The sequence below is a fragment of the Sciurus vulgaris genome (genome assembly GCF_902686455.1).
Source record: "Sciurus vulgaris genome assembly, chromosome: 2".
NCBI classification, from domain to species: Eukaryota; Metazoa; Chordata; class Mammalia; order Rodentia; family Sciuridae; genus Sciurus; species Sciurus vulgaris.
Window position 1 is genome coordinate 168397675 of NC_136462.1, and position 25142 is coordinate 168422816.

The 25142-nt window shown below is 35.5% G+C and overlaps 1 protein-coding gene across 4 annotated transcripts in view; it reads right to left on the minus strand.

Annotated features, from left to right (window-relative positions):
- Positions 1–10878, minus strand: part of SLX4IP (SLX4 interacting protein) — a 171002-nt gene extending 160124 nt beyond the window's left edge. For 3 of the 4 annotated variants that reach the window (XM_079126861.1, XM_079126857.1, XM_079126862.1), the window contains exon 1: positions 10826–10878. In XM_079126861.1, coding sequence (XP_078982987.1) covers positions 10826–10852 — 27 coding nt within the window. In that variant the 5' untranslated portion in view covers positions 10853–10878. The remainder of the gene's footprint in view (positions 1–10825) is intronic. The other variant, XM_079126860.1, reaches the window with a different exon arrangement.
- Between the last annotated feature and the right edge of the window lie 14264 nt (positions 10879–25142).

A 25142-nucleotide genomic window follows, 5' to 3' on the forward strand; every position in this document is an offset into this window, starting at 1 on the left:
AATCAGTACCTACAATTCAACCTATATGAAAATACTTGCATGAATCTTTTTTTTCAATGGTACACACAAAATGAATGCATCAATTTTCAAATGAGCTCTGGGGATGCTGTCAGTGTCACATTCCCCTTTAGGTAGAATAAAAACCTAGGACACAGGAATTAAGAGATTCACTGAGGCAAATTGGAAGACAAAAGCCTAGTGACTGCCCATTTTCTATTCAAGGGTTTCTTTCTCTGGAAATTTAAAGCACTGTTCTTCACATTTACTTTTACTATAACAGGGAAATTACTGTCAATTCTTGGACATATTTCTTTTTTTGTGGTATTCTATGGAATGCAAAAACTAAGGTTAACAGCAATTCAGAGCAGAACATTAAACTATAAATGCTGTAAAAGAGTGGAAAGAAAAACAGATAATAAAGATGCAAGGAGTTTAAAAAAAAAAAAAAAAGAGTAAAATCTCTCCTTTCCTCTTAAACATTAATAAAACTTCAGACTTCTTTAGATTTAAAAATGGCTCAGGCTTCCTACCCCTACCCCAAGTCCCCAAATAAAAAGTGGACAACTGTCAACAGCAAAAGTAAAAGCTTTTACCCTTCTGAAATGGGTGGGAAGCAGAAGGGGGTTGGGGGTCATTATACATTCCCTGTGAAAGACAAAGCCAGATCCACATTCCAGGGAAATCTGGCTTGTCCAAGTTTTTCCTTACATACAGATTGGCCTGCCTGTCACTAAGCCAGGCTCTGTAATCTTCCCAGGCTGCCATTGCTAGGGAAGCCAGGAATCCCTTCTAATTAATCAAGCCCTCCCAACACAAATTTTCCCACCCACAATAAAGTGAGTTAGTGGGGGAGGGGAAGGAGAAAAGCAACCTTTGTGGCCAAAAGAATTCTAGACTTTGGTGTAATACCAAACTAATCCAAGAAAACAGATGCAGGAAGTAGAGGAAATGGTCTACAGAGACAATGAGGTAGGAAATTTTCACAGTACTGCTGAGTTAGAACCCAAATTGAAAATTTGAAATCTTAAGACATAATGAATATTGGGAATGAGTCCTGATAATTTTCTATATTTTTTTAAATGCCTCTAAAGCCAGGGGCAGACCCACAGAATTTCCTGAGATAAATGTATATTATTTGACTTTTTAACACTAATTCCTTATATGGATTTTTTTTTTCTATTAAAGTTTTGTGTTTTAGTGGACAAATATTCATGATTAATACCTTATGTGTCCAAGTCTATTTCTCCTTTCCATTTGCAAAGGAAATGTCCTTGTCTTGGTCTTGCTAATTTATCCGACTTTTGTGGGCAGTTTAACTGAAGGTAACTTCATTGAATGCTTACTCTGAAAGGTGTAAGGAGTTACAGCTAGTGGCTTGCCTGAGTTTGATTACAAGCACGGCAAAAAAAAAAAAAAAAAAAAAAGAAAAAAAAAGTTTGTGCTGGTCAATTACAGCTGCTACTAGCCACCTTGCCTCCTAAGCATTTGAAATGCAGCTAAAAGGAACTGAGCTGTACTCTCAGAGATATATATACATACATATATGTATGACTACATACATAAATCAGTATGTATATGTACATATATATTTCAGACTTTACAGGTAATCACATCTTTTTTGCAACTCTTCAACTCTGCCACTGTTGAAAGTATTCAGAGACAGTACATAAGCAAACAAGAGTGGCTGTACGCCAATAAAATTTTATTTACAAATACAAGCAGCTGTCACAGGGGTTGTAATCTGCTGATCTCCATCAGGTCTAGGCCTTTCCCTTACCCTAGAACTTTATAATTTTGGAAATTTAAAAATATTGTCAGTAAAGAAAGGGGAATATGGCAAAGGAAAAGGGGAGGGAAAGAGGAAGTACTAGGGACTGAAATGAAGCAAATTATATTCCATGCATGTATGATTACATAAAAATGAAACCCATTATAGTGTATAACTGCAATGTACTAATAAAAACAATTTAAAAAGTGGGATGGTGGGTGCAAAGTTTGAGATGAGGAGTGCTATGGAAGTCTGTAGAAACACGTGCTTGATGCTACCACTTCTTTCAACTGAGGGAAGTCACTCACATATAAGATATACCTTGCCAGATGTCAAGAGACCCTGAAAGCTACAGTCCCAAGGACTCTTATCTCATGCACTGCTGCCTTTTCCTGGAAATCTAGGAGGCAGTTATAGGAAGAAGTTCAAGGCTATAGACACAGGAGTTAAAAAGACAGAAAGAGAGAAGTAGGAAGGTCAAGAGACTTCATTTGAGAAAGTTTAAATTGTTTGCATGGAAAATTAATACCACTCCAGGGATGTGTCAGAATAAGCAACCCAGATGCAAGTGGCAAATTATTTGGAATTCATCAGTTACTCTTTTACTTTGGAAATCATGCTCTATTCAAGTATTTTTCAACTCAGTTTAGTTGAAAATAGATACATTCATATGAAAAATCTGCATAAATTCCTTTAAAATTGTATCCACTTGATTTCTGTATTTTAAAGTATAGACACGGATTGCACTGACATCAAAAATAGGCCCCACCAACCCCACCACTACTACTTGTACCAGAGGCAACTACACTGAAAACTAAGCTGTTTGATCTGGTATTTACCATATTTCAATACTGTGCTTATGCTACAATTCTTGTCTTTGCAGTTTTACATATAGTCTATGAAAAATGAGGACTTCAACACTTACAACTATCATCCCACAAATCTCTTGTCCCAGCCTTCTAAAACCTGGAGTTCACAATATTATGAAATGCAATCTTTGTTCAAAGCCAAGTCATATAGTATACTATGCTTACTTTCCTATCTTGCATAATCTTTTGTTTACTTAGAGAGTTAAGAGGTGAATCATTTTTTTCGTTTTCCTTTTTTTGTGGGGTGGTTTTCCTATACCCTATGACTAAATCTTTCCCAGGCTCTCTGACAGGCATGAAAAACAAAAAATATCTCTTCCTTATAAACTTAAAATAGATGAGATATTTTATTCATTTCACTTTTTGTGGAAGACATTCTTTCATAGAACCCAATCAGAATGGTACTTTGTCTTGGCATAACAGAGATCATCATGGGATTTGCTTCAGCCCTCACCTGTTGAATTCTCTATTTCCTGGGTCCCACCTTATTCTTTTTCTCCCCCATATTTGAAGACTTCCTCCTTCCTAAAATAAAGTACAACAGATGGAAATTTTCTTAAACTTTGCATTTCAGAAAAATGTCTCTATTCCATCATAATATGATTAAAAACTGGGCTGCAAAGTGAATTCTGGGTTAGTAACAATTTTTCTTGGTATTCTATTAGTAGTAAAGGTATGATACTACTATCTCCTATCAACTGCAGTTGAGCAGGCTTTCTAATTCTCAATTCTCTATGATTTTTTTTTCTTTTCATCTCTAAATTCTCAGTGTCTTTAAATGTTAGGATAATGTGTCTTAGCACAACTCCTTTTTGTACACGTTTTTGGGTACATGCTCATAATCCTCTCAAACAGGAATTTTGTACCCTTCATTTTTGGTTAATTTTATTGGTTTTTTTTTTTTTTTTTTCATAATGTTCCTCTCTACTATTTTCTTTCTAGATCTTCCATTTTTCATATTAAGACTGAACCTCTAATCTTTTTTCTCCATTTATTTAGATCTACTATCTTCCATTCTACTTTTTTTTTAGCAGTATTCCTTGATGGTCTTATCATATTCTAATGATTTTTCATTTCTGTCACATTTGTAATTGATAAGGGCTCTTTTCTATTCTCATGAATTTCTTTTGTTCATAACACTGACCTTGTTTCATGGTTTAATAGCTTCTTTTCTGCTCTGAAAATACAAATTAGTATAAAGTCTTCCTTTCTGATCTTCTGAGTTTGCTCATTCATTTTATTCTCTGTTTCTCATATTCCAACTTTTTCTTAAACCTGTGTTGAAACTCTTGTTCATTCACAATTTAAAAAAATAGTTGGAATGATAGTTGAAAGTTTTGTGCACATGGGTGGAACTAACTGACAGGATCTGGGAACCAGTAGCAACCCAGGTTTGGTTGATAGATCTCAAATATAGACTACATTAATATTAGGCCAGCAAACTTTAGGTTAACAAGTATTAATAGAGATAAAAAAGACATAAAACATAATAATTAAATAAGTAATTCATTAGATACGGTAATTATAAATTTGTCCATTCTATTAACATAGCCTCAAAACCAATAAAGCTAAAAGGAGAAATACATAAATTTAAAATCATAACTGGAGATTTTCATATACCCCTCTCAACTGATTGAACAAGTGGACAAAAATATAAGTAAATACACAGAAAATGTACACAGTACAATTAGCAACTCAGATGAGCAAATTACACTTCTTTGTTCTTGCAACTCATTTGTCAGGACAAGACTCAAATCACCATGACAGAAGCCCAAACCACACAGGGTAGCCACATGGATGAGAAGAATTTACAGACCCAGGTAAGATTCCAACCACAGCCAGCACCAACTGCCAGTCATGTGAGCATGACATCTTTGATGTTCCACCTAATCAAGTCTTTAGATAATTGCAACCCCAACCAACATCAAAAGAAGAAACCACCTACTTGGGGCCAGGCAACCTGCACAATCATAACAGACAGCAAAATGGCTCGTGTTTTAAGCCTCTAGGTTTCAGGTAGTTTTGAAACACCTGTAGATAACGTAAACATTTCCCAGTAGCAATAACAGATGTCAGAAGATGATGGAAAAAAATCTTAAATGTTGAGGAAAAATAAATGCTCATCGTAGAATTCCAAAACCAACTTGATATCTTTCTAGAGTAAGATCAGAATGTTTTTAGATAAACAATGAAAGTTCATTATTTATTCACCCTTGAAGAAATAAATACCATAGGACATGTGATTTATAAATGTTAGTAAATCTGAATAAACACTGAGTTGGTTAAAAATTAGATAAAATTAAAATATTAAAAAGTATATTATTTGGTAAACTAACAACTATAATTCATATTTGAGGTGTTTAACTGGTACTTAAGATAACATTAGCATGCAGAAAATGACTTAAAGAACAGTCAGTATATATAGAAGTATCATCAAGAGCATACACTGACAATTTATCAATTCTTCCCCTCTTCTTCCCCCCACATATTCTTCCCATCCCTCCACACATGAGAAGTCTCAGTTCCAGCCACCAGGGGACAGAAAAAGGATTTTTTTTAAAGAGCTACCGGGTGAATCTCTCCCATTGATCAGGCTCCCCAGATGGGGCAGTAGTCCCGAAACACAGGGAACTTCATGGAGTAGAGTGGCCCAGTGAGACTTCCCTGCTGGAGCCCAGTACCCAGTCAACCAGAAGCATTGCAGAGGAGGGCCGCACAGCGAGAGGCTTTGACGCAAAGTGAGGGTCCGAGGCCCAGGTGGTAGCTCTGGTGTCCGGGGAACATAGCAGAGGAAGGCCACACAGCAAGGGAATCTCCTCTCAGGGCCAGGCTCCCCAGCCCAGGCGGTAGGTCAGGACCTCTGGGAACATCGCAGAGGAGGGCTTCCCAGTCCAGGTGGTAGTTCTGGACCGAAGGGAACTTCTCAGAGGAGAGCTGCCCAGCAAAACTTCCCCACCAGGTGAGTCTTCCCTGCTGGGCAAGGCTGTCCCACCAGGGCAGAACCAGAGACACAGGCCCAGATCAGACGTGCCCCAGTCTGTAGTCTAGTCCCCCTTTGACTGACCATCAGTCAACAAGTGGATGCGCCTATACCCACTGACAGGGAATATACCCCACCTGAAGGCCACCACCCCTAAGGGGCAGCTTCCTAGTGGAGCACCACATTATCAAGTTCCTCCAACACTTCAGGCTACTGAAGGCTAAGAGGTGAATTACTGGAAATCTACAGAGAAAATATTAGTCCATAGAGGAAATCTGCAATATCCCAGAGTTTCACTACTAGAGGGGTAGATATCGGAGCAATATGAGAAAACAAGGGAAGAAAATGTCTCAAACAAACCTAGATGGTATAGCAATAAAACCCAATGACAGCATGGCAGAAGAAATGACAGAAAAGGAGTTCAGAATGTACATAGTTAAAATGATCAGGGAAGCAAACAAGGAGATAAAAGAGCAAATCTGCATTGAATGATCATACCAATCGAAAGTTAAAAGAGCAAATACAGGAAGCAAAAGATCATTTCAATAAAGAGTTAGAGATATTGAAAAAAAAAAACAAACAAACAGAAATTCTTGAAATGAAGGAAACAATAAACTAAATTTAAAACTCCATAGAAAGCATAACCAATAGGATAAAACACCTGGAGGACAGAACCTCAGATATTGAAGACAAAATATTTCATCTTGAAAACAAAGCTGACCAAACAGAGAAGATGGTAAAAAATCGTGAACAGAATCTACAAGAATTATGGGATATCATGAAAAGGCCAAATTTAAGAATTATTGAGATTGAGGAAGGCTTAGAGAAACAAACCAAAGGAATGAATAATCTATTCAATGAAATAATATCAGAAAATTTCCCAAATCTGAAGAATGAAATGGAAAATCAAGCACAAGAGGCTTATAGGACTCCAAATACACAAAATTACAACAGACCCACACCAAGGCACATTATAATGAAAATACCTAACATACAAATAAAAGACAGAATTTTAAAGACTGTGAGAGAAAAGAATCAAATTACATTCAGGGGGAAACCAATACGGATATCAGCAGATTTTTCAATCCAGACCCTAAAAGCTAGAAGGGCCTGGAACAACATTTACCAAGCCCTGAAAAAAAAATGGAAGCCAACCAAAAATCTTACACCCAGCAAAACTTACCTTCAAATTTGACAACGAAATAAAATCCTTCCATGATAAACAAAACTAAAAGAATTTACAAAAAGAAAGCCAGAATTACAGAACATTCTCAGCAAAATATTCCATGAGGAAGAGATGAAAAACAAATCAAAGAAGCAAATCAGCAAAGGGAGGAATTATCCTAAAGGAATTGTCAAATAAAGGAGAAACCAAGTCGTGTCAAAAAAAAAAAAAAAAAAAAAAAAAAAAATGGGTCAAATGACCGGGAATACAAATCATATCACAATAATAACCGTGAATGTTAATGGCCTGAACTCATCAATCAAAAGACATAGACTGGCAGATTGGATAAAAAAGAAAAATCCAACAATTTGCTGCCTGCAAGAGACTCATCTCATAGAAAGAGATATCCATAGACTAAAGGTGAAAGGATGGGAAAAAACATACCATGCACATGGACATGGCAAAAAAGCCGAAGTATACATTCTCATATCAGATAATGTGGACTTCAAGCGAAAGTTAGAAAGGATAAAAAAGGACATTTCATACTGCTTAAGGGAAGCATAAATCAGCAAGATATAACAATCATAAACATCTATGCCCCAAACAGTGGCTCATCCATGTATGTCAAACAAATCCTTCTCAATTTCAGAAACCAAATAGACTACAACACAACAATACTAGGTGATTTTACCACACCTCTCTCACCACTGGACAGATCCTCCAAACAAAAACTGAACAAAGAAACCACAGATCCCAATAACACAATCAATAATTTAGACTTAACGGACATTTATAGAATATACCATCCAACAAAGAGCAAATACACTTTCTTCTCAGCAGCACATGGATCCTTCTCTAAAATAGACCATATTTTATGCCATAAAGCTAATGTTAGCAAGTATAAGAAGATAGAGATACTACCTTGTATTCTATCAGATCATAATGGATTGAAATTAGAAATAAATGCACAGTAAAAAACAGAAACTACTCCAACACCTGGAGATTAAATAATACGCTATTGTATGACGAATGGATAAGAGAAGACATCAGGAAGGAAATTAAAAAATGCTTACAGGTAAATGAGAACAAAGAAACATCATATCAAAATCTGTGGGACACTATGAAAGCAATACTTACAGGAAAATTTATTTCATGGAGTGCATTCAATAAAAGAAGAAAAAAATCAACAAATAAATGACCTAACACTGCAGCTGAAAGCCCTAGAAAAAGAACAGAGCAACACCAAAAGTAGTAGAAGACAGGAAATAGTTAAAATCAGAGCTGAAATCAATAAAATTGAAACAAAAGAAACAATCAAAAAAACTGACGAAATAGTTGGTTTTTTGAAAAAATAAACAAAACAGATAAACCCTTAGCCACACTAACAAAGAGAAAGAGAGAAAAAACCCAAATTACTAAAATTCAGAATGAACAAGAAAATATCACAACAGACATGAGTGAAATACAAAACATAATTAGAAGCTATTTTGAAAATCTATACTCCAACAAAATAGAAAATCTCAAAGACATCAACAGGTTTCTAGAGACATATGAATCACCGAAACTGAACCAGGAGGACATACACAATTTAAATAAATCAATTTCAAATAATGAAATAGAAGAAGTCATCAAAAGCCTACCAACTAGAAAAGTCCGGGACCAGATGGGTTCTCAGCCAAGTTCTACAAAACCTTTAAAGAAGAGCTCATTCCAATACTTCTCAAAGTATTTCATGAAATAGAAGAGGAGGGAACTCTCCCAAACTCATTCTATGAAGCCAATATCACCCTGATACCTAAATCAGACAGACACATCAAGGAAAGAAAATTTCAGACCAATATCCTCAATGAACATTGATGCAAAAACTCTCAACAAAATCCTAGCAAATCGCATACAAAAATATATTAAAAATATAGTGCCCACGATCAAGTGGGCTTTATCCCAGGGATGCAAGGTTGGTTCAACATCCAGAAATCAGTAAACGTAATTTACCATATCAACAGACTGAAAGTCAAGAATCACATGATTATTTCGATAGATGCAGAAAAAGCATTTGATAAAATACAGCATCCCTTCATGCTCAAAACACTAGAAAAAATAGGGATAGTGGGAACACTCCTTAACATTGTAAAGGCCATCTACGCTAAGCCCATGGCCAGTATCATTCTAAATGGTGAAAAACTGAAAACATTCCCCCTAAAAACTGGAACAAGGCAGGGATGTCCTCTTTCACCATTTCTATTCAACACTGTCCTCGAAACTCTAGCCAGAGCAATTAGACAGACCAAGGAAATTAAAGGGATACAAATAGGAAAAGAAGAACTCAAACTATCCCTATTTGCTGATGACATGATTATATATTTAGAGGAACCGGGAAATTTCACCAGAAAACTATTAGAACTCATAAGTGAATTTAGTAAAGTAGCAGGATATAAGATCAATGCTCATAAATCTAATGTATTTTTATACATAAGTGATGAATCCTCAGAAAGAGAATTTAGGAAAACTACCCCATTCACAATAGCCTCGAAAAAAAATAAAATACTTGGGATTCAATCTAACAAAAGAGGTGAAAGACCTCTACAATGAGAACTACAGAACACTAAAGAAAGAAATTAAAGAAAACCTTAGAAGATGGAAAGATCTCCCATGTTCTTGGATAAACAGAATTAATATTGTCAAATGGCCATACTACAAAAGTGCTATACAGATTCAATGCAATTCCAATTAATATTCCAATGATGTAACTCACGGAAATAGAGCAAGCAATCATAAAACTCATCTGGAAGAATAACAAACCCAGAATAGCTAAAGCAATCCTTAACAGGAAAAATGAAGCAGGGGGATTGCAATAACAGAACTTCAACTATACTACAAAGCAATAGTAACAAAAATGGCATGGTATTGGTACCAAAAAAAACAGGTAGATCAATGGTACAGAATAGAGGACATGGACACAAACCCAAATAAATACAATTTTGTCATAGTAGACAAAGGTGCCAAAAATATGCAATGGAGAAAAGATAGCCTCTTCAACAAATGGTGCTGGGAAAACTGGAAATCCATATGCAACAGAATGAAACTAAACCCCTATCTCTCACCCTGCACAAAACTCAACTCGAAATGGATCAAGGATCTCGGAATCAGACCAGAGACCCTGCAACTTATAGAAGAAAAAGTAGGTCCAAACCTTCACACACACACACACACACACACACACACACACACACACACACACAGGAATATTACTCAGCCATAAAAAATAATAAAATTATGGCATTTGCAGGCAAATGAATGAAATTGGAGAATATCATGCTAAGTGAGATAAGCCAATCTCAAAAAACTAAAGGACAAATGATCTCGCTGATAAGCAGATGATGACACACAATGGGGGGTGAGAGGAGGGGGCAAGAATGGAGGAAGGAGGGACTGTATAGAGGGATACGAGGGGTGGGAGGGGTGGGGGGGAAGAAAAAAAATAACAGAAAGAATCAAAAACTATTTCCCTAGGTAAATGTATGATTTCAAAAATGGTATGCCTCTACTTCATGTACAAACAGAGAAACAAGATGTATCCCATTTGTTTACAATAAAAATGAATTACAAAAAAAAAAAAGGAAAAGAAAATGAAAGAGGACACCAAAACAAGAGAACTCTCTTGGCAAACAGACAAGAGAATTCTCTTGGACCCAGAAAAAGGGTTCATTGCCGGCTTCTCTTATTCTGTCCTTTTATCTGTTTTGTCACAGTCAGAAATCATGCTATGGACGTGAAATATGAAGGATAATTTTTTAACATTAAGGATGAAGTTATGACCAAAACAGCACCTTAGATAAAAGACTTTAAGCAAAGAACTCCTTGTAACAATATGAACTATTCATTTTCTCCTATCTCATTGTTAAAATTTAAATATTAATGTGCCTACTTAAAGTTCTGAGTCCCAAATGTAAAGAGAAGAAATAACATTCAATTTTAAATTAACCTAGAACATACTCATATTAGCAAGTTGATTATTTTAAAGAAGGCTATTAAGCATTACTTACTTTAACAGCAAATTTCTTAGATGCCATGGCTTTACAGATTTTCCACAGGACCTTTAAGAGAAAAGAAATTATAGGACCTTTAAGAGAAAAGAAAGCCATAATTACATAAACTTTCTTTTAATTTGGACATCTTATAAGAAAAACTGGCTGAATAAATAAAACATTTTAGGTGTTTGTGAAATTAATGTTCTCTTATAAATGTCCTTAACAAAAATACTATATTGAATTAGTAACTTAAACACTACCTGCAAAGAAAAGCACAAGCCTAGATAGCATCCCTAATCTACTGAACAGTTAAAGAAATAATTCAATCCTTCAGAAACTCTCTTAATAGAAGCATGAGGAAAACTTCTCAAATCATTCTGAGTTTAGTCTTGTACTGATACCACACCAGATAAAGATGTAAGAAAACTTCATCAATATCCCTTATGAAGATACAAAATCCTCAACAAATATGAACAAGCCAAGTCTAGCAACATAAAAAAGATTATACACTAGGAACAAATTGTATACCTGGATGTTTTGATACCTGCAAATTAATATAATATATATTTCTGGAATAAAGGGGGGAAATGCACATGACCATCTCAAACACAAAATAATTATAAACAACAAAACCCCAAACCCTATTTTTTATTTTTTTAGGTACTGGGCATTAAACCCAAGGGTACTCTATTATTGAATACATCCCAAATCCTTTTTACTTTTTGTTTTGAGATGGGGTCTCACTACGTTTCCCAAGCTGACCTTGAACTTGCAATCCTTCTGTTTTGGTCTCCAGAGTTGTGGGATTACAGGCATGTACCGCTGTAATTGACTCCAAAACACTTTTTTCATTAAAATACATACACACGATAGGAATAGAAGGACATTCCTCATCTTGAATAAGGACATCTATGGAAAACCCATAGCTAAAATCATACTTAATGATAAATGACTAAATGTTTTCTCCCCTTAAGATGAGGAAAAGACAAGGATGTCTGTGCTCTTGCCATTTTTATCCAACACTGTATTAGAGATTCTGGCCAGGAAAATTAGGCAAGAAAGAGAAATAAAGGGCATCCAAGTAAGGAAGAAAGAGATAAACCTATTTTATTCTCAAATGATATGTTCTTATATATAGAAAACTAATGAACTACAAAAAAAAACTATTAGAATTAATAAACTCAGGAAGGTGGTAGGATATAGGATCAATATTTTTAAATTCACTGGTAATTCTATATACCAGCAAGGAACAATCCTAAAATGAAATTAAGAAAACAATTCCATTTACAATAGCATGAAAAAGAACACTTAGGAATGAATATAGCAAAACAGGAACAATATTTGCAAACCAAAAGCCATAAAACATTACTGAAGCTGAGCAGAGTGGCACATACCTGTAAATCCCAGCTATTCAAGAAGCTGAGGCAGGAGAATCATAAATTCAAGGCCAGGTTCAATCTCCAGTACTAAAAAAGAAAAAAAATATCTAAAAAAATTACTGAAATTAAAGACTTAAGTAAATGGGACTACAGCCCATGTTCATGGATTAGAACAACTTAATACTGTTAAGGCAACAATACTTAACCAAAATGATTTACATATTCAACACAATCATATCACAATCCCAGCTGACTTCTTTATTGAAATTAATAAACTTATCCTAAAATGTATATGAAAATACAAGGGATCTGGAGAAGCCAAACTAGTATCAAAAAAGAAAACGGTTGGAAGACTCAGACTTTTTCCATTTAAAAACCTAACACAAAGTGAAAACAATCAAAACAATGTGGTACTAGCATAAGAATAGACATACAGATCAATGGAATAAAAATCAAGACTCCAAAAATGGCATCTGCCAACCCATTTTCAATAAGATTATGTACACAATTCGATGGGGGGAAGTAGTCCTTTCAACAAATCGCACTAGGACAACTGGATATTCACATGCAAAATAATAAAGCTGGTCCCTGTATCACACTACGTACAATAATTAACTCAAAATAGAAACCTAAAAAAACAAAAGCTAAAACTAAACAACAAAACCATAGGTTTACATTGTGACCTTGCATTAGACAAGTTTCTTGGATATGATACCAAAGAACATATGAAAAAAGAAAAAAATAGTAAACTGTATTTCATTAAAATTTTTAATTTTCATACATCAAGAAAAGTAAAAAAAGATAACCCAGAATGAAAAAATAAAATCTGCAAATCATACATTTAATAAGACACTCATGTCCAAAATATATAAAGAAGGCTTACAACTCAATAAGAGGACAAAACCGAATTTAAAATGGGGAAAAGACTTGAATAGACTTTTCTTCAAAGAAAATATAAAAATGGCAGGTAAGTACATGAAAAGATGCTTACCATCATTAGCCATCAAGGAAATGCAAATGGAAACCACAATGAAATATCATCTTATACCTACCAGGATGGTTAAAATCAAAACAAAAACAGTAATAGGTATTGACAAGGACAGAATGAATTTTGAACGTAAAAATGTTGCAGCCAATTTTGACAATATTTTGGCAGTTCTTTAAAAAGTAAGAGTTGACATATGACCATTCCTAGGTATATACCCAAGAAAAATAAAAATATTATGTCCAAACAAAAACTTACATAGGAATGTTCACAGCAGCATTATTCATAATAACCAGAAAGTAAAAATAAACCAAATTTAAATCAATGATGAATAGATAAACAAAATGTGATATATCTATACAATCATTTTATTTGATAATAAAAAGGTAAGTACACTCATTTACTGTGTTCAGTCAGAGGATCTCTGGACTGGAAAACAACAGACATGGTATAAGGTAGGGCTACCCAACTAAAAGAAGAGTATTAGGAAATATTTTACAAAGGGAGACTTTTCCCAGCCCATGCGCCCCTCTAACCTGCCTAGATGCTCCAGATGGAAGACTGAAACCTCCTCATTCAGGAATGAGACTGAACTAAAAGGCAGGATCTAAAAATACTGACAACAGGGGTTCCCCAATGAAACAGCCTAGACAGATGGCTCTAGAGTGAAGTCCATATACAGAAATTCTAGTCATCGTTTTCATGTCCCATTCTCGAATACAAATAAACAACCAGGAATCACCTATCATTTAAGGCAAGATACTGTCATAAGAACACCAAACAAGCAGAAAAAATTACTTGCTAAAATGGAGACTGTGAAAGAAGAAACATTTTCTTTAAGCTTTTGTTAGGAAGATTAAAAAATAATGCATAAATGAAGCCAAAAATAACTTTTTAAAAAAGGAGACTTTTGAAAAATGACAAAACAATGATAGCTGAAAAAAAAACTTACTTGAAGAGTTGGAAGTTCAAGTTGAGTAAATCTCTCAAACTTCAACAAAACTGAAAAAGATTGAAAAAGATAAATAAAAAAAAAATAAGGGAATAAATTAAATGACCAATATAAGAGGACTGGCACATAAAAATCAGGATGAAAATAGATCCACATTTGGGCATATATCAGTGAAATTTTAGGCACTAGAGACAAAACAATCTTACAAATATGAATAGTGGGTGGGGACAGGAAGTAGAGAATACAATGGATCAGGTGTTAGAATTGGCTCCAAATTGCCCAAAGCATGGAATATTACTCAGCCATAAAGAAGAATAAAATCATGGCATTTGCTGGTAAATGGATGAAGTTGGAAAATATCATGCTAAGTTGAAATAGGCCAAGCCCAAAAAACCAAAGGCCGAATGTTTTCTCTGATAAGTTCATGACAATATATAACGAGGGAGTGATGGGGGGAAGAAAAGAATGAAGGAACTTTGGATGGTGAAGAGCAAAAAGGAAAAAGGAGTGGGTGGGGGATGGAAAAACAGTAGAATGAAATAGACAGTATTACCCTGTATATATGTATGATTACATGAATGATGTGAATCTACACTGTTTACAACTATAGAAATGAAAAGTTGTACCCCATTTGTGTACAATAAATCAAAATGTGTCTGTAAAAATAAAAAATATTTTAATTAAAAAAAAAAGTTAAAAAGGGCTGGGGATGGGCCTCAGTGGATAGGCCCCTCTGGGTCAATCCCTGGTACAACTACTACGACTAGTAATAATATTTTTAAAATAAAATTAAAAGAAAAAGAAAAAACAAATTGTCCAAAGCAACTCTGGAAATTTAAAAGCTCATGAAGAAATATCTTCAAGATTGTAAGAAAATTGTTTCCAACCTCCAACTGCATTAAATGTAAGAGAAGAAAAAAGTTTTTAGACATGCAAGGTCTTTAAAAAATGTTATTATGTCCCATGCATCCTTTCCCAGGAAGCTACCAAAGATGTGCCTCACCAAAATGAGGAAATTAACCGAGAAAGAGAAAGATGCAGGAAATAGGAGGGCCAAGGTAGGAGAAGGGCTAAGGAAAGCCTAGGATCCTGAAAGGAGATCCCTGCATGAGAGCTGTGGAGACAGGCAGAACCACTGGGACAGGAGGTTGCAAGGTTCCAGGAGTGGCATATCCTATAAGGTCTACATGGATACTGATGAATTTTAGGCAACTAGGGGAGAACATGAGGTGGAATTCCTTAGGAAAGGTACATGGAAAGCTAAGTAAATGAGTAATAACAAGGTGATTATTGATCCAAGAATAAACAAGAGCTCTGCAAAAAATAAAAAGAATACTTAACACACAGTTCAGTTATAACTAGCATTTATAGTCATTAATAGCAAATACTGAATCTTGACCTAAAATTATTATGTTTACAACATTAGAAGAAAGGGGAATGTGCGTGTGTGCATGTAGTGGGTACATAAGAGTTAAAGGGAACAAAAGCTCCCTCTAATGTTCATTAAGATCAATAATACTAACAACAGCAGTTATAATAGCAGAAATATGGCCAAATAATTTAGAGTTAAATGAACCCACCCAATTCTTAAGTTAAACTAGGCCCCAACCTGAAAAACAAGATAAAGTGAGCTGACACAGAGGAAGGAAGGAGTGAGATGGATGACATCATTCAGAAGCCTTGTACCTACAACTATCTGCCTGTTGAAATTTTGTGTGCACAGGCTGGGGATGTCATAGTAGCAGAGTGCCTGCATAGCATGTATGAGTCACTGGGTTCAATCTCTAGTACAAAAAAAAAAAAAAAATGTGTACAGATGCTTTTTGAGCAGCACTGTCCAACAGAAACCATAATGCGAGCCACAAGAGTAATTTTAAATTTCCCAGATGTAACTGATAAACAGAAGCAGGTGAAATTGACAATATTTTAATCAAATATAACATATTAGCATTTCAACATGTGATCAATACAAAAAATTGACATTCCTGTTATTTTAACCAAATGTTTCCAATAGGATATTTTATATTTCTAGCATATTTCAATTTGGACCAGACTTATTTCAAGTGCTCAGTAGACACTTGTGCTTAGTGGCTACCATGTAATGAACAATGTACTTTGAGAGTATTTGAGTTTTTTAAAGTGAGAAAAGCACTTATTTCTGTATCCTGAATTATTTATGAAACACTTATTATTTATTAGTAATGGTTAACTCAAAATTATTGAAAAGATTAATAAAATGACATACAGGACTGGGAATACAGCTCATAAATGAAGCCATGGGTACAATTTCCTACACCAAAAAAAAAAAAAAAAAAAAAAAAATGACATGTAAAATCACCCAATATATTGATTTATAAACAGCAGACTTCCTATGAGTATTAACAATTACTATCACTTGGTCAATAGTGATTTTTTAAAAATCTGATAAATTTGGTGATTTTTTTTTTAAAAAACCTGATAACCTAATTTTGTAATGGACAAAAATAACTTTACATGAACCCTAAATAATTTCAGTTATTAATTTTCTTTCTATGAATAACAAAATGCATATGATTTAGAAAAATTTTAATTATGTTTCTCTTCATCTTTAACAAGCTCATTTAGACACAGGTATAAATGGGAGGTAGTTCATGGAAAATCAAAAACATGTTTGAAAACAGTTATAAAAGTTATCTTTAAATAAATCTTTAAAACTACATTATTTGAGCCTGAGAAACATAAAATCAGTACCCTTAAATGTATTAAATCAGGTTTGAGTGACTTTGCTAAAAACCTAGGCAGTCCCTGCATGGGGGCAGGGGCACTTAAAACATGTCAGGTGAATCAGCTAGACAGAATGGGAAAAGAGCTTTGAGAGTTTTGTTAGCAAGAATTCAATCAAAGGTGAAGCTTAAGTGATCTCATTTATTCATTTTTTAATCACAGGCAGGTTTTTCCAAACATCCTTCCTTCTCTGAAGGACAGGCAGACCACACAGAAGGCTGAGGCAAGGTTTTTAAACCATATCTGCCACTAGATAGATTGAGCCACATTAGTGAGGGTTACATTTTTAACTCACAATAAGGTTGTGTGTATGTCTGTGTGTGTGGGTGTGTTATCAGCAAAGCAAGAGCAGCTACATTTACTTTTTTTGTACAGGGACTGAACCCAGGGACACTTAATCATGAAACTACATCCCCAGCTCTTTTTAATATTTTATTTTGAGACAAGATCTCGTAAAGTTGTGAAGACTGGCCTGCAATTTGTTAACCTCTTGCCTCAGTCTACTTAGTAGCTAGGATTATAGGCATGCTCCGTGGCACCCAACTACATTTCCTTTTGAATTCCGGATTCTTCAAAAAGTATCATCAAAGCCAAACCTCAAAAACATAATCTGTAGTAATCTAGAATTAAAAGCAAATATTTTATATAGAATAATATGATCTAAAGTAAAATAGACTATCTGGGAAAAGAGGGCAATATATTTTGAATATTTTTTTCCTCTTTCAATATCATAAGATACGCTGCCTCAATGTGTATTGATTTTTTTTCACTTGTTTCCATGATGTTTGGAAACTTAAAGTCATAATTTTAGAGCTAAAAGAGATCTTTCCAGATCACCTACTCCAAGCCCTGCTATCTATTCTCATAATAAAAATATATGGGACGTCAACGTCTCACAGCTGACAGCCTATCCAAGGACCAGCGAGGGTCTTGTTGAGCCCACTGAGGGCAAACACCATGTGTCAAACACAGAACAGTCAAGGTTAATGGCTATCTGAGCTGTCAGGGTGGGTGTGAACTTCTCCCTAATAACCACCCATCTCTGCCAAGGGACAAGTTCTTAGGGCAGAGCATAATTTCAAATAACGCTGGTGGAGTAATAGTTCTCTTCTGCTCATCAAAGCAGAGCAAGAAACATAAACTTTATAGTTAAAAGAAAATGTATTTTGAGTTAATTCATCACTATACAATGTAACATGGCATAGCAATTCCTTATGTAAAATATAAATAACTGAATTTTATCAAGAAAAAAGCATAACACATCTGGACAGTTGCACAGGCCTTGAGCTTGCATATTTGTTGAAGTCATTACAGATAAGGGAAGCATATTTCCTTTGGTTCACTACACCATTAGGCACAGGTGCTAAAAATGGATTAAATAGTGAACTGAACATTGACATAAACTGAATCAGTGTGCTAAATCCAAAATGTGGTGAAATCGCACTTGCCCTTGATGAGAGGATATTCTCAGGAGAAAGCAGCCGTCAGGAGTGCATAACACTAGAGGGTGCTCAAGAGGCGTCTGGTGAATGAAAAAACGTTTGAGATAAAGGTTAGGGTTTTGGCTGTGGTACAGCACTTGTCTAGCATGTGTGAGGTACTGGGTTCAATTCTCAGCACCACATATAAATAAATATCCACTGACAACTACAAAATATTTTTAAAAAAATGTTCCAGATAAATGGGGCTCAGTCACTATGTCTACAACCTTTTCATTTTTGCTGTTTTTAAGAATAATTTTCAAAAATTTACTGAATCTTTACCAATGTTCATAAAAAATACCATAACACTTCTTTGATATCCAAGATGCAAATTATTTACCATCATTACAGTGGGCAATACCCTCTCAACTGCGGGCTGCTACCACAGCTACTCAGAGATGGGTCTGTAGGGTCTCCCGCTAGCTCCTAGTGCTTCCCATGAGTCATCAATGCCTGTTCCCTTGAACCTCCCCCTTCTCTCCATTCTTAATCAGATGCACCTAGAAAATTAAGAGACCAGGGTTAATGTGATGTTTCTAAGTCTCTCTTACATGGGTTTGCGTGGACTTCAATGCAAAGGCTTTGAGCCATGAGTTTTAAAATAATAAAATGTCCATTACCTTCAATTCAGAAGTCAAGTTTCTGTAAGGGTGAAAGTAATGAGAGAGAGTATGATGAAAAGTGTCCCATGGATAAGAGCCTCCCATTTAATTCTTCCTGTCTCAACAATACCATGAGACTAAACAGGTGAACCTCTAGGATGTCTCAAATTTCTAAACCTCTGCCATCCAAAATTCAGAGTAGTTCAAGGACAAAATACTGCCAGCACACAAATTCTTTCAGAGGAGAGACCAGGAGGGAAAAACCACCCCCCAACTCATTTTACGGAGCCCTCATAGCAAAACCGACAAAGGCAATACGGGAAAGGAAAACCACAATTTTACACACAAACACAAAGGTAAGAATCCTTAACAAAGAGAAGCAATCTGAACATACCAAGCTACTTAAAAAGAATTAAAACCAAATGAGGTAGCTGAGGAATATAAGGCTGGTTTAACACTAGAAAATTCACATTTAAAAATTGAAATTGAAGAAAAGCACATGATCATTTTTACCCACCGAGTCCCCAGTTTTCAGTTCAATGAATATTTCAACAAAACTGACCAAAGTGCATTAAAATAGGTGGAATTCATAATCTAAAGTTTACAAATATTAACTAACACTAATTAATATTTCATATATAATTTTACTTTTATTATATGTTATATCCTCTACTTCAGTTTTAATAGGAGATGATGGGAGAAAAATGGGTTAGTAGAGGCAGAAAAAAAAAAAAAGAAACATTAAAAATATATAAATAGAAGGAATTTCTGAATCCCAAAAAATAGCTACAAAAAATGGAGCAAACATGCTTACTGATTAACTATAAAGGAACTTCTTTGCAACAAGCAGAAATGTAGAATTTAAAAATACCGGGTTTTCCTGCTTGTTGCTATATGTGGGGCTGAGGTTCGAGGTGATGATGAAGCTCTCAGGCGTGCTAGGGGGGCTCCTCATGCTTTTTGTGTCCATTAATGGTCTTGCTGATTTGTCCGTCACCTGTTCCACCTCCTGGCTCCTGGTCAAGAGTTAGACGAGCGCCTATTGTGAATGATCTGCTGCCTCAGCCTGACGAGCTCTCCCTAGGCTATGGCTGCCCGGTGACCATAATGGAGCCAGACTTCTTTGAGTTCCTGTATCTTCTAACTTCTTGTGGTATCAGGGTTCACGAATTCCCATTAGCAACTCTCATTGAAAGTTCAATCACATATGATTCAGTGCGTTTAGATTTCACTGGCCACATCCCAGTATCATGCTACATTCAAAGAACATTTCCAATAAATTTTGTGATGAAAAGACGTGATAATAGTCGTGAAGTCAGAAGACCAGTGGGACAGAAATTGTCATTGTCATGTGAAGTTGAAGACTTGGAAATCCTTCCTAGAATGTTACGTAGGGACAGTTTTCCCTTGTTGGATTATAAAAACCACATTCCGTCCCATTAAAAGTAGGGATTCAGCTGTAATTGCTGGACTGTGAAGTGACCTAGCCATGGAGCTCAGGCTGCCTGAGGATCTCGCTGCCTCTGACAAGTTGGATGCATGCCTGTGGATACCACCTCTTACCATTTTTGACATGATCCTTTTAAATGACACACTTACTACACTGTCCATATTTATGAAGTCTTCAGGTGGGAAAAATGGCCTTCCCGGTTTTTAAATTTGCAACAAAGACGATTTTAAAGAAAATTTTGCGATTCTTAATGGTTATTTCTATTTTGTGAAGAAAGCTGAAGTCCTGAGTCACAGGGCATTTTCAAGTGTGAGGCAACTGCCTTTTATGAACAGGTTTGCTCATCCTCATCGGTTCTAGGTGGTAACCAAATAGTTAACGTACTATAATCTTATTTTACAGTTAATCCCCATTTCACTTCCTTCTGATGGTACGTGTAAAATAAAATGAAATCAGAATTCCCTTTAAAAAAATAAATAAAATAAAATAAAATAAAAATATCATTTGAACTAGCATGCCACAAATGAAAAAAATCTAGAAATAAATGGAGCCAGATATGTGCAAGACCTCTTCACAGTGATCTGCTAACTTTAGTTCCAATCACAACCTCAAACTCAGAACCTGAAATGGAAGGAGACATGTCCGCAAGAGGAAAAACAAACACAAACAAAGGAGGAGGTTTGTCTTCACAGACACAACAAAACTTCCAAATGCTATAGTAAATAAACAAATGTACTCACCACAGACCAAAGGGACAGACTACAAAGAACAGGAACATATTCATGCACTTATGAAAATGGTATACACCATAAAAGTAGCACTGCAAATCAGTGAGAAATGAAGAAACTATTCATTCAATAAATTGTGGTCCATCAAACAACTCCTTATACCTATTTAAAATAATAAAATAAAATTGGACCACTATGTCACAAACCACACAAGAATAAAATGTGCAAAACTAAAACTTTCTAGGGAATATTTTTATGAATAAGGAAGGGTTTTTAACTAGACATAAAAAGTATAAACTCTAAAGAAAAAGAATGATAGACTTGGCCATATTTAAATTAAAATGTTCTGCAAACTGGGAGAAAATATTTGCAATCCATATGTCCAAAAAAGGATTTTTATCTAGATTATATAAAGAACTCTCAAGACTCAATTACTAAAAACAAACAATCCAGTTAGAAAATAAGCAAAAGATATAAACAGGTAGTTCCACAAAGAGGATACAGAGAAAGCAAACAAGCATATGAAAAATATTCAACATCGTTAACTATCAGAGAAATGTAAAATAGAAGCACAATGAGATATCACTACACACCTGCCAGAACAGTAAATAAAAAAATGGTCATAACACCAAATGCTGGTGAGGAGGTACTGAAAAAGATCTATTTTGCTGATGGGACTGTGAAAGTGTACAGTCACTCTGGAAAAGACAATGGCAGCTTCTTATACATCTAAAAGTGGACTTATCATACAACACAAACACTGCACTCCTAAGAATTCATCCCAGAGAAATGAAAATGATTATGTTAAAACCTATTTGAAAATGTTCACAACAACTTTATTCATAATAGTCAAACTGGAAACAACACAGATATTCTTCATTGAGTAAATGCTTAAAAAACGTGGTACATTTATACCATGAGATATTGGCAATAAGATGGAATAAAGTACTGATACACACAAGAATTTGGATGAATCTCAAGAAGTTATAATGAACTATAGAAACCAATATCAAAAGGCTACATACTACATAATTCCATTTACTCAGGATTTCTGAATTAACATAATCATGGAGCTGGAGAACAGACTGGTGGTTGCCAGGGTTAGAGATAGGAGTGTGTGGCTATAAAGAGATAGCAGGTGGGAGCCTGCAGCTAGGGAACAGTTCCATGGATCGATTGTAGAATTGGATACATGAATACACACATATATAAAACACATAAAATTGCACAGAACTAAACAAATGCATGTAAAACTGATTAATAAACTGTGGATTAAACCAATGTCAATGTTCTGTTTTTTTATGTTTGTGTTATACTTAGGCAAGATGTTATCACTGTAAGAAACTTAGTGGAAGGTAAACAGAACCTACCTAAAGATTTTTTGTAATTTCCTATGAATCAATAATTATTTAAAAATAAAAGTTTTTAAAAATTAAAGCTACTATTCATCAAAATATGCCATGAAGAAATAGAGAAGTCATAACTGAGAGAAAACGCAAGATATATAACCAGCAAAAGTTAAGTGTCCAAAATAAAACAATCCAGTAGAAAATTGGGCAAAGGTAGTGCTTGGAGTAAGATGCTCCTGTCTTTCAGCTGCATCTCTACAGGTCTGATAAGTTAATGCAGTGGAGGGGGAGGCTCCTGACCCCTTCTGTTATTGATGCCCTGACAACCACTGTGCAACACCCACTAGCCAATGTGGGGCTTCATTACTTCCTCTGGGGAGGAAAGAATGTTCCTCCCTATTCTTTCCTAAAACCTGAGAATCGTGACGTCTCAACACAGAACCACTTACCATGGAATCTGAGAATAACTCAATCTCTTCACTTACTACAGACACACAGCCTATCATCCAGGACAGAAGAGATGACAGTCAAGGATGGTCCCTTCTGTCTCCCATGAAAAGAAAAAATGACTACATGCTGATAAACTCTGGATTAAACCAATATCAATTTTCTGGTTTACATGTTTGTATTATGGTTATGCAAGATGTTATCAATGGAGGAAACTCAGAGAAGGGTACACAGGAACTTCCGGTGTATTTCTGTAATTCCCTGTGACCCTATAATTATTTCAAAATGAAAATTTTTTTAAAAGTTAAAGCTTCTGTTCATCAAAATACACCATAAAGCAATGAGAAAGAGATAAGCTATAAACTGGGAGAAGACATGTGCAAGATGCATAGCCAGCAAAGTATACAAAATAAAACAATCCAAGAGAAAAAATGGGCAAAGGTACTGCTCCAAAATTCATATGTTGAAATATAATACCAATGTGATAGTAAGAAGTGGGGCCTTTCAGAAGTGATAAATCATGACGGCTCCACCTTTGAGTATGGGAACTTACAAGAGGCTCAGGTGAACTACCTTGCCCCTTTTGCTATGTAAGGACTCAGCAAGAAGGTGCCATCTTTGAAGCAGACAGCAAGCCCTCACCAGAGACTAAATCTGCTGGCACTCTGATCTTGGACTTTCTAATCTCTGGAACTATGAGTAATACATTTTTAATGTCTGTAAATTACCCAGTCTAAGGTGCTTTGTTATAGCAGCCCAAATGGACTGAAACACACCATGATGCCAGGAAGCCCAGACCATAAAGAATGGGTTATCCTGCAGATGCCCCACAATCATCACCTCCCTAAAATACCTCCAGTCTCCATAACTGTACCTCTGGATCCCTCTGGAACCATCACCACAGGTATCTGAGCCAGAGTCTTCTATTCAAAATTCTTGAGTGGAACTTACCACAGTATCACAGGCCCTCCCCTGGTGCCTCTGCTCACACCTCCACCTCAGGGCACAGGCAATTTCACATAACCAACTCTTGACATGTTGATCACACTTCTCCAGACCTGACTGCCTTTACCCATGCAGGTTGCACTGCAGAATGTCATCATCTCTCTCCTAAGGCAAGTCATCCAAAACCCAACTCAGATGCCACCTGCTCCTTGGAGCCCTCTATGAATCTGCAGATTGAATCACTCCTTCTCTGGGTTACACCAGCACCACATCTGCCCTCACACTTAACTCAATGGATTTCACATAACTCTGGTCCTTATTCTCTCTCATTTGCTTGACCATGAGCTTCCTGAGGGCAGGGTCCATCCCTGTCCTCTTTAATACTTGGGATATGGCACAGGTATGTATCATCAAAAGTGTAATGACTTGAGCCTACTCATGCAACTAAATCTGTGAATATAAACAATTTATTTTTAGACTTATATCTACTTATCTAATACATCTTTACTGTCTCCAAATCCCAAATTCTACATTAAGCATTCCCAAAAAGAAGTCAAAGTCTGGACCTCTTTCAATACGTAAACAACTCGTACTTTGCAGTACTGGGGCTGGATCCCAGAGTCTTGCAGAAGCTAGGCAAGTTCTCTGCCACTGAATTACATCCCTAGTTTAATAAATAACAGTTAATTTATGTATCATACAGCCAAAGTTGAAGAAGTTGTAAGTCAAATATAAACTCATATGCAGGGTGTTTCATATTAATAATAATGTACAACAGATTAGAGGTTATGGCTGGAATTTAGGCCATGAGTTTTTTAATGCATTAAAATTTTTTTTTTGTCTTTAAAATACTAACATTCTAACATTCACTTGAATAGGAATTATTAGCATGTGTGTTGTTTTAAATCTAGGAACAACCTGAGGCCTTTCTAAACTTGTTTTGCTCATAATTAAAAAGCAAATGTGAACTTTCACACACAAAGCAACTGTCTTAAAAAATTACCTAATTACCTTCCTAGGCCTTCAAAGTTGCTTTGTGGAGAGAACAGCAAGCTCAGTGCTAGGGTTTAAAGCATAAATGTGAAAAAGCCTTTGTTAGAAGAACCATCACTTAAAAGCTACATTCAGTGGCATTTTAATTCTGTTGCCAGATATCATGAAATTCAGAACAACCTCCAAAAAGATCAATTTTCCAAATACAGGAGAGCATATGATTTACATAAGCATGCTGAGAAGTTAAAGTGTATTATA